We start from the raw sequence: 10,567 nt of genomic DNA, 5'->3' as shown, positions 1-10,567 counted from the left end.
GCTCTAAGGGTGGGCTGTAGAAAGTTGTGAATGTCAGGAAAGAATTAGGAGTGTGAATAAGAGAGTTTCTGTTTCCTATTCCAGACAATAATAAACACAGGGTCATCTCACACCAAACCATGAGTCAAATTGCCCAAGTCACAGCTATGCCTAAGGGAATGGGCGCAGCAAATCCATTCCTTGTAATGGGGTAGTCTCATGGACTCAGAAAAGGAGAACATTGCTAGAAGACAAGTACTGTCTGCCTCCACTACTCATGCTTCCCCTTGGTCATCACCTCCCCTGAATGGAGACACATAACTCCACTGTCACCTGAAAGATTCCAGATCTGCCTAATATGCCCCTTCCCTCACCATCCCCAGGAACAAGGAGATCCATAGCATTGGCTGCAAAGGTATTTTCATTAAGGATGGCAGAGGAACATCTCCCTGCATTGTGTAATTAGTGATGCTGTAGCTCACACATTTCTTCAAAACACGGGAATGTATTCTCTAAGACACCCCTCTCCCCCGCCCACATACACACAGTGAAAGCAAGAGAGATTGAGAGAGAGTGCCATCATCTTGTAGTGAATTTCAATAGGTCCTCTCCCAGGAAATAAGTTTAGACAACACTGGGACCCACAAATTCCAATCCACTGACAGCCAGAAACACAGAGATTACAGATTTATTTGTGTATCTCTAACACAGCACATCCCTACCTGTCCCTGCCCCCAAAAGGCTCCATGATGCACCCCTTTAAACCTGAGTCCCCCTCTGATTTTTATGAGATCACACACATTTAAGTGGGAATTTCAAGATCTAGACTAGTGCTGTCCCGTAGAAATTTCTGTGATGATGTTCTATATCTGCATAGCACAATATGGTAGCCACTAGCCACATATGGCTACTGAGAACTTGATACGTGGCTGGTGCAACTGAGGAACTGAATTTTTAATTTTATTTCATTTTAATTAATTTAAATTTAGATAATCACACATGACTAGTGACTACCAAATTGGACAGTGCAGTTCTAGCACCAAAGTCAAAATCTGAAACTTTCAGAATGGTGGGAGCAGACTCTCCAAGACAGGGACTAAATCAAGATGCACTGAGTATTGATGTATAGGGTGGGATCACTGCCTACTCCAAGGGGAACCGTGGCAGGGCAGAGGCAGCTGAACACGAACTTGAGATGAGGTCAGGGCACGACAGGATCTACTAGGGTCCTAATGGGGTGTGGGAAATGGAAATGGAGTGAAAGGTGGGGTAGAGATGGAGGCGGAGGAAGTGGAGGGAGAAGACTAGTACTACCACCAAGCCTAAATCCTCCTTAGACCCTCTGTAAATTTTAATGGAAAGACCATTAAATATCCCCTAGAACAAACTTCCCATTCTGCAGAGGAATACACCGAGGCCCAGAGAGAGCTGTCTCGAGCATATGTTGACTCTGCAGAAGAATCACAACCAGAATGGTCTCCCCCACTCCCACCCCACATGCGCGGCTCCACTAAAGGAAGGTAGAGCCGCGGAAGGAGAACTGCAGGTAGACAATGAGCAGGCCGAGGGAGGCCCCAATTAGCCACCAGCGAAGGGAGAAGAAGTTGTAGCCCGAACCCTCCTGGGCGCTTGGCTTGGAGGCTCCTGAGAAGGTGTAGGTGGTCGCCTCCTCCTCCAGCAGCTTCTCGCTGGGCTTCCAGTGCACGATGCCCTCCTGGCAGGCCTCGCAGAGCTCGCTGCGGTGCGGACCCCCGTCCGGGCGGCTGGCCACGTGGATGCGGTACTGGCCGCCGTCTTCATCGTAGCACTGCTCCCGCAGGCTGGTGATGAGGTTGTCCACCAGGCTCTCGATGTTCTCCTCCAGCATGCTCGACTCGTCCAGCCGCGCCGTGCCGCACTCGTAGCACAGCTGCTTGAAGACGCGCATGCGCACCGAGCCCGCCCGCTGGGCGCGGTCCAGGTGCATGTGGAAGAGGATGACCACGTGGGGCGACTGCCAGGTGTGCCAGCACCAGGAGCAGTGGAACCTGCGGGGAGGGGAGGGAAGGATGGAGAGGGTCGGCCTCCCTCCCCGCGACAGCCTGCCCTGGAGGAGCCCAGAAAGAATGGGTCCTGCCTGCCTGTGCCTGGAGGTAAAGGCTGCTTGTTGGTTGTCCCTTGGGTTCCTTAGCGCTCCACAGGCTCTGCCTCCTCCCAGTGAGCTCCCCTGGGCCTGGAGCAGTGTCCTCAGGAGCCTGGCTTCTAGCAGTCTCTCCAGCCTGCTTCCTGCACACCTTCCTGTGGCCTCAGTTCCCCTAAGCCTAATGAACTCAAGCCATGCACCTGTACGTGCACAGGGCTCACTCCCAAAATCTGGGCCTTATTTTGCATCTGTGAATTGCAGGGTGATGGTGTCCAGTAAGGCTCTTTTCACTCAGACCTTCCCTGCCTCTACCTGTCTCACTCACGCATCCTGCCTGCTCTGGGGAGAAAAGGAGATGCCTTGAACTACTGAGCACAGGCCACCAAGAATAACTCAGAGACTGACCACCAAGAATCCACCAGATGGACTGGTGGATGGGTGATGGGCCAACAGGGGGAGGGCTACGGAATTTGGTCCCTGTACCTTCATAAAGAACACTCTCTTAACCCTTGACAAGTCATCCCTAGACCCCACTCTAGCCCTGCCATAGAGACTGGAAAAGAGGATCCTAGTCTGCATCCTCCTCCACACACATTTACATAACCACACTTACATACACACAGGCCACACTTGAGATAAAGTGGGCCCCCTAGAGTCCCAGCCTCAGGATAATGGAAGGAAGTAGTCTGGGACTCATCTAGCCAGGCCCCACTCCCTCAGCCCCCGTCCAGTGCTTGCACACCATCAGTGATGGAGCACTCATTATCTTCAGGCCAGTTCCTTCCATCCTGAGAGGAACTCTTCCAGAACCTGTTAAAACAGCTTTACACTTGAGGGTCTACTGGGCCAAGTTTGCCCTCACTGCTGAATGTCTCTGGGTCCCCTGTACAATGGCCCAAAGGACCTCTGATGAGGAATTCAGTTCAGTCCAACAGACACCACTTAGCACCTACTTTATGCCAAGCACCACATAGTCCAGGCTGTGGGGGTAGAGATGAAGCCAAGCCTGCCCCTGGGGCCTGGATCCCACAGACAACATAAGCACAGAACAACACCCAGCATAGGCCAAGGCCAGGCTGGCCAGCAGAGTAGCTTGATTGGTCCTAAGCCAGAAGGGGGTCCCCACTCACGTTGGGCCAGAGTTGTGGGGCACCAGGATTAACGCATCCTACGACTTCCAGGGAGAGTGAGCCTGTGCACAGAATAACACAACAGCAGCAGTCCTGAAGGCCTGCCTGAGGCCAGCTGAGAGCCACAGGCCACCAGCCAGGAGCAGGACCAGGTGAGACCTGAGGCAGGGAGCAGCCACGAGCCCGTGGAGCTCAGCCCCTCATCCCCTGGGCCCCTGGCCTCCTGGGCCCAAGTTCCCAGCCCTTTGCATTCCTCTCAACAGGCAAGTCAGGAGCTTCATGTGTTCTTTCTCCTTCTTCTACATCTTTTTAATCAAGCCAATCCAGAGTTGTTTCCTCTCCCTCAAGCTAGAACTCAGATCTTAAATTTCAAAACAGCAGACCTAGTGCAAGGGGACTTTAAGGATCATCTAGTCAACCTCATTTTATTGAGATGAAACAGAAGCAGAGAGAAAGAGAGCCATCCATGTACAGCTAGCCAGAGACCGAGCCAGGACCCAGGATATAACAGGTGCACAATAATGTCTCTGGAATTGATGCAAATTGAAATTAACCAACCAACCTCTGCCTCTCTGTCTTTTGTCCTGAAGACAAGTTCACTCTAATATTTACAGGTCTTAGAACAAGAGTACAAACAGAAATAGCCAGCCTCCTATTGCCACCCCCAGCAGCCACCTGATGTGTGGGGACCATCATTCACTATTCACAATTCACCAATTGCTTGACCCGTGTGCTGTTTGTATGGTGCCACACCATACAAACATGCATGAACAACCCAGTGTGTGTGTCCAAGTTCTGTGTGTCCACACCCCCAAAACACAGCCACCTGTTGGCCTCCCTGGGGGCCTTTGGGGTACTATCTGTCCTTGAATCAGTGGACTCAGGGAAGAGGACTGCATAGGCCCTGAAGGTGAGTCTGAGGCAGCTTGGGCAGGGAATTCTGTGGTCCTGATCCCAAATCACAGTCTAGAAGAAGGAGAGGCATGTGGGCTTCAGATGGATATGTCCCCTTAGCCTCAAGGACTCCTTGCACTGTGGAAAACATGAGGTTCCTCTAAGGTATAGGACACTGGGCTTTACGGACCTAAGGGAAATTGTGTCCAAAGCTAAGTCTTTTTGTCACAGACCCATAGACAATAAAGCTGGAAGGGTCTTAACTGGTCACCCAAGGCCAACTTCCTGGTTTTGCAAATGTAAAAACTGAGGCCAGAAAAGGGAAAGAGACTTTTCACAAGTTCACAGAATTAGTTAGCCATAAAGGCAGTTTCCAGAACATAGCAGGTGGACAATGAATGTTTTTGTATTCAGATCAAATTGGACTTAGTTGACTAAACAGACCTAGGACCAGAGCACAGGCCCCAATCCTAAGCTAAAAGGTTTTCTCAGTGGACCTCATGGCCTCCTCCCCTCAGGCGCTACCATTCTTTAAGAGATTATGAAAATGTGAAAACATCTAAAATGTCAGAGATTGTAGGGACATTATAGCTCTTCGTTTAGTAGAAAACCAAGACCCAAAGACAGAACACAACTTGCCAAGGTCACCCAGGCAGTCAGTGGTACAGCTGGGATTAGAACCCGGGCCTCTTTGACCTGCTTGGAAGTTCCTTCTCTGCCCCCTAACCTGAGCTGACCCCAGGACCAGGCTCCATGTATCTCTCTGCCTCCCCTTGGAAGATGCCCCCAAGGCTGCCTGCAGGCCTCTCCCGTCTGGGCTGCTCACCTGCCTGAGGCATGCTGCTCCAGGTACTGCTTCCAGCCTGGGGCCAGCTCGTTGGGCTTGAGGCTGGGATCTATGATGAGTTCCCAGCTGTCGGCCGGCTTGGCCACCTCCATCTTCTCATAGAAGACTTTCTTCCATTCACAAGTGGTCAGGCTGGTAGACATGGTCCTGCTGGCAGGGATGGAAGCTTGAATTCGGCCTGAGGGAGCACACAGAAAGGGCCCAGGTCGATGCAGAGCAGTTCAGTCTCTGTGGTCTGAAAATCCTCATCAACAGGACCAGGAGGAAACAGGACCCAGCACTATCTTTTGTCACCTGGCACTTGTTTCCATGGCAGCTGAGCCGGGAGCCAAGAGCCAGGCCTGGGGAGGAGGGGAGTCCCAAGAGAGAGTTCTAGGGCCCAGAGCTGGGCTGGGGAGGCAGGGCTGGGTAGTGACCCTGAGTGGAAAGGGCAGGCTGGGAGGCTCAGGCCCAGATCACAGCCACCCAGGCCTTCAGGGGTCTCCACCCTCCTGCTTCCCCTACCGCTTCACCCTACTGCTCTTCCAAGTATCCTACACATTGTGTGCTACAGTAACTAGGACACCCTAGGGAGCCAAGGATAAACAAGGGCTGAGGAAATGCAGAGCCTGCAGCTTGCACACCCCCTGATGTGTGGGGACCATCATTCACTATTCACAATTCACCAATTGCTTGACCCGTGTGCTGGCCAGGGTGGGAATAGCTCCCCATTCATCCAGATCAGGAAACGGAGGTTTACACGGCTCTAAGAGCCTCATCCAAGACTCAGATCCAGGCCTTCCAAAACCAAGCTCATTTGTTCATTTATCAGAATACTGCTGAGCTCTTAACATGTAGGGATTGAGGTAGAAATGAGATGCCCTTTGCTCAGAAAGATCTCAAGCCAGTTGTGAGATAGAATGCAATCTGATAGGCTGTAAAAAACACAATGATAACATTTCAGATTCCTAGAATCTTAGAATTGTTAGAGCTCCCATTTGGTTCCTGGTCCCAGGCCACATGGAAGAAGATGCTGGAGGAATAAGTTTGTTCTGTGCTGCAAGCTTCCACTGTCTCAGCTGCTGCTGAAAGAGGCCAGGCAATGGGGTACCCACAGTTCCCTTATTCCCAGTTTGAATACCTTAGAGACTAGGAGGGAACCTGACTCCAGATTTGCATAATCCAGATGAAAGCACAGACAGCAGAGGGAGGCGCCGGGGCAGGGAAAAGACCAGGTGGCTTGGCACTTTGTCCTGCCCGGCTCTGCAGCATCTCTGCTCGGCCTCAGACCCCAGTAGTTTCCCTCAGTGGACTTCTGTCTTCCCACCTGCACAGGGGAGGCTGGCTACATAGTAACTAGGGCCTCTTCCAGCCATAATCTGCTTCTGATTCTTTAACCTGGAAACCAGATCCCTGGAAAGATGGAGGCACACAAAGGGAACAGCATGCAGCGTGGAAAAGGTTGCTAGGAACTGGAAAAGACTTTTCAGTGTTGAGTTCCAGTTTTGGCACTTGTCTCCAAGTGATTTTTGCATGGGGTGAGGTCGGAGACAACATCATTGCATCATCTCTTAGAACTGGGAAATGTTCTCCCCTAGCTTTGTGCTAAAGACCTCAGAAAGGACAAAACCATGTCTTAGAGTCCTTGACCAAGAGCTCTAGAAGAGACTCTTCCTAGAAATCTGATTTCTTCATTGGCTTCTTTATCTCTTGACATTGAATTAAGACACCTGAAGTTCAAAAATGGGAAATTACTTGGCCTCAGGACTGGGTTACTCACACGTCCCTGGGGTCAGCTACCAGCCGAGGTGAGATGGGGGACCCATGAGTTCCCAGGAATTTAATGACTTGAGGAAATTATGGCCCAGGCTGGAGCCACATGCCAGGAATGAATCTGAGAACAAATGAGAAAGAAGGAAAAGCAAAGGGTGAAAATTGCCAGGGTTTATCTGTTTGTTTTTACCTAAATGATACAATCCCCTTAGGCCTGGCATCAGGTGTAATTTAGAGTGGGAGCCCTCTAAGCAGAGACCAATAGAATTCATCTTTCTGTGCAACGGCCCTGTTTTCTCTCAAGAAAAAAATGTGCTTACGACCCAACCAATGAACAAAGTGACTACCTCAATTTTCTGCGAGGGCACTGGATTGCTCCAGAAGCCACAAATTAAGAGCTCGCTAATGTAAAAATGTGTGCAGCTGTGGCCATATCACGTACTGGGCGTTTCATTATACATTGCTGCTGTCTTTTTAATCTAGATAATATTTTTTAATAAAGGAAATTTTATTCCTTTATAAGATAAATTACTATGCACCTGTATTGTACAAACAAAATCAGCAAGAGGGAGAGGGATAAAAAAAAAACAAAAAACAAAACCTAGTCTCCTCTCCAATTTGGAATATGGGTTAATAAATATTAATAAATACTTTTGTAAAATGTTCATTACTCAAATGTTACTTATTTGAATAATACGAGGGATGGCAATGTAGAGTCTAGAATATGAAGGTAATAAAGAGTTGGGGAGGTGATAGGTATCACTTGAAGTGTTTTGGAGACTGTATGTAACCCTTACCCCACAGGTTTCAATGCATGGTCTTGAGGGGGGGATATATCCCCTCTACCCACTCCAGGGGTAGAACCCCTCCGGGGAAGAACCCCTATCATTGCCAGCCATTGTTACTGATGGGAATATGCTGTTCCGGAGGGATTTGAGGGCCCAGGAAGAAAAAGAAAGAAAGTTAAATAAAAGTGAGTTAGTGCAATTATGTTGGCTAATTGAACATAATAAAGGAAAAAAAAAGTGAGTTAGTGGTTCGGGATATTTCTTAACTAAGAAACAAATCCAGAGGAAATGCAAGCTATGTCCACTCTTCTCCTCTCTCTCCACAATTCAAAGATCCATGGAAGGTGCTACAGGACAAATCCAAGGTTCCCAGGGCATCTTTTTGAAGGGTGGTTAAGAAGGCCTCTCCATCCCCAGGCTGCAGCACTTGGAGGTAGCACAGCCCAAACTCTACTCTTTGAGCGGGGGTTGACTCTGAACCTCGGGAGCGTTCACGTGGTCAGAACAGCTCTCAGTGCATATAGTGAGACTACTTCCAGGAAATATTTCATGCCACTCTTTTAGCAATTGGCAGCAACTATAATACCTTCAGGCAGCCTAGATCCTTTTCCTGCTGGGATTCAAGGGTCCAAATTCTATGGGCCATGCCTCGGGCACCCCAAAGTCTGTATTAAAGGCGGCCATATCTACTGTTGCTTTTTTCAGGACCTTATTATGCTAGGCAAAAATTTCATGAAGAATTGTCACACTATGTAAGGGAAGTACATAAATAAAAAGAGTGCTCCCTGCTAGGGGGAAAAAAAAAGAGGATGGGGGTTGATTAAGTGAGTTAGTGGTTCAGGAAGGAAGAACACAGAATTCTCCGCTAAAAAGAGACAGTCAAACTCAGAGAGTCTGGAGATACTTTCAACAGATAAAGTCTATGCTGAATTCTGTCCAAGATGTTGAAGGCCTCCATCAGAGTTCCTTAGCTATGCTCAGAGAACCTGCTGGTTTCTGATGAGCTGAGGCTCACAACACACACACACACACACATAACCATAGCTCCTCTCTGGGACAATTCCAGGCATCATGACAGAGTGATAAAGAAGCCTGGGGAAGCTTATGTCAGCTGTTAAAGCTTCTCTTCTAAAATGACATTCATCACTTTCCCTCATATTCCATTGGCCAAAGCAAGTGACACAGCCAAGCCTGCAAGGGTGCAGGGAAATAGATCTTGCCAAAGGTGAGGTGGTGGGGGGTTGCTTTAGGGAGTGGCCCTGAACATTATGAACAACAATAAAATCCATCACAGCACCCACCTGAAAAATGGGCGCCTTCCTGGAACAACAGAGTTGAACAGGTTCTATGGTGCAGGGTAGTTATAGATATGACACATATTTCTTAAAAACCAAGAAAGTGATTACCATTATGTCAAGATAGTAGTTATCTCAGTACGGAGGGGGAAAGGTGACTGTAATAGGGGATTATTATGTATTGTGGATGGGAGGGTTTCCAGGGGGCTAGCAAAGATTTCTCTGACCTGGGTGTGCATTATGCAAGTTTTCAGTGCGTAATTATTCTTTAAAATTGTATGTGTATGTTTTATGTACTCTTCTGTATATATAACCTATTACACAATTTTAAATAAAATGGATACCACCTCTGCCTCTCCCCTTTCCTCAGATTGTCCCAAAGTACCAGCATCTAGAAATGGCCCTTCTGAACATTTTCGTTAAGATGGTCATAGATCATAAAACTGAAAGAAGCCTAGAGAAACCATCATGCCCTTACCCTGAGAAAGGTATTAGATAGATGAGCAAAGGAAGGTCAAAGAAAGAAATTATGAGAGACAGTATCTAGTAAGAGTAAGCTCTCGGTAAATGTCCCAGGATCTTGAATGCACTTCTTCTATAGCACCTGCCATAATATCATTACATTCCCTCCACAAGACTGTCTTACTCATATTGTATGTTTTCTCCTGTATCAAAACCTGAAACTCATAGTAGGTGCTCAGTAAAATCTTGTTTAACGAGTGAATAGAGGCAAGACTTTACTGTGTGTATCCTTTACAATGGAGGCTGACTGTGAATTCTAAAAACACAAGAACCATATAATAAGTCTCCACAGACCCCATAGCATATGGATAGGCACATTATAGAAGTACAGTAGGTGCTGTGAATTTCATTCAGTTCATAACAACAAGGATTCATTTAATATCCATGATGTGCTAGGATGAATATTAGTGCAGAGAGGGACACATTAATACATGATTTGCCCATGAAGGTACCCCTTAAATTGTGGGACTGAAGGGGAATTCCAGCACTCCTAGCTTCTTGGAATTAGGTTTACAGTCATAGGTCTAGTCTAGAATATAATGTTTTCTGGCATTATGATCTCAACATAACGCCGGTTATCAAAAAGAGAGGGAAAACCCTAAATCTACCCAAACCGACACTCAAGGAGTATATCTAATTTTTAAATAGACTTCTTACTTCACTCAAACATATCAGACACATCAGGCATCATTTTAAGAAATATCAGAAACCATAATCTGTATGCTGGGGCTGCAGACCAGTCATGTGCTGGGGGTGATGTTATTCATAAACGACTTAAGGAGATGAGCTTGAAAAGATATTATTTCATTAAGTCATAAGTTCATACTGATATTTTCCAATGGGTTTTAACATTGTTGCAAAAGTATTTTTATCCCAACTATAATTTCAGTCTTTTCTTCTTATGAAATGATGCTATAAATTACTTAAACTAATATAAATAATTGTTTTGTCTGTCAACCATAAGTTCATTAGCACTAGATACTGCCATTAGCACTGACTATAAAAGCACTAGATAATTAATAATTAGATTACATCATTAATTTTTTGTATGTCCCACTGATTATGTACACTCAAACCACTTTATTTCAAGTGAGTAGTAATGAATTATGTATGCCTTGGTGATTTAATCACTTGTATGACATTTTGTATGCTTTAGTTTTATTTATCCATTCAACATTCAATAACCATTGCTAGGTTTCCATCCTTTTCTAGGTGGTGGGGATAACACAGTGCAAACA

The 10,567-nt window shown here is 47.1% G+C and overlaps 1 protein-coding gene across 1 annotated transcript; it reads right to left on the bottom strand.

Annotated features, from left to right (window-relative positions):
* Nucleotides 1-1,489: 1,489 nt before the first annotated feature.
* Nucleotides 1,490-5,221, bottom strand: RTP2 (receptor transporter protein 2). Its single transcript, XM_045863660.1, has 2 exons — nucleotides 4,952-5,221; nucleotides 1,490-2,006 (listed from the first exon to the last, which is right to left on the bottom strand). Exons 1-2 carry the CDS (start codon nucleotides 5,113-5,115, stop codon nucleotides 1,490-1,492), a joined length of 681 nt encoding a protein of 226 aa, XP_045719616.1. The 5' UTR covers nucleotides 5,116-5,221.
* Nucleotides 5,222-10,567: the final 5,346 nt, after the last annotated feature.

Source organism: Mirounga angustirostris, unplaced genomic scaffold (genome assembly GCF_029215605.1).
Source record: "Mirounga angustirostris isolate CCGP_5_RB_7025 unplaced genomic scaffold, mMirAng1.0.hap1 SCAF_1, whole genome shotgun sequence".
In the NCBI taxonomy this organism is placed as follows: domain Eukaryota; kingdom Metazoa; phylum Chordata; class Mammalia; order Carnivora; family Phocidae; genus Mirounga; species Mirounga angustirostris.
The sequence above is the reverse complement of the archived record's forward strand: the minus strand, read 5'-3'. Positions and strand labels throughout refer to the sequence as shown.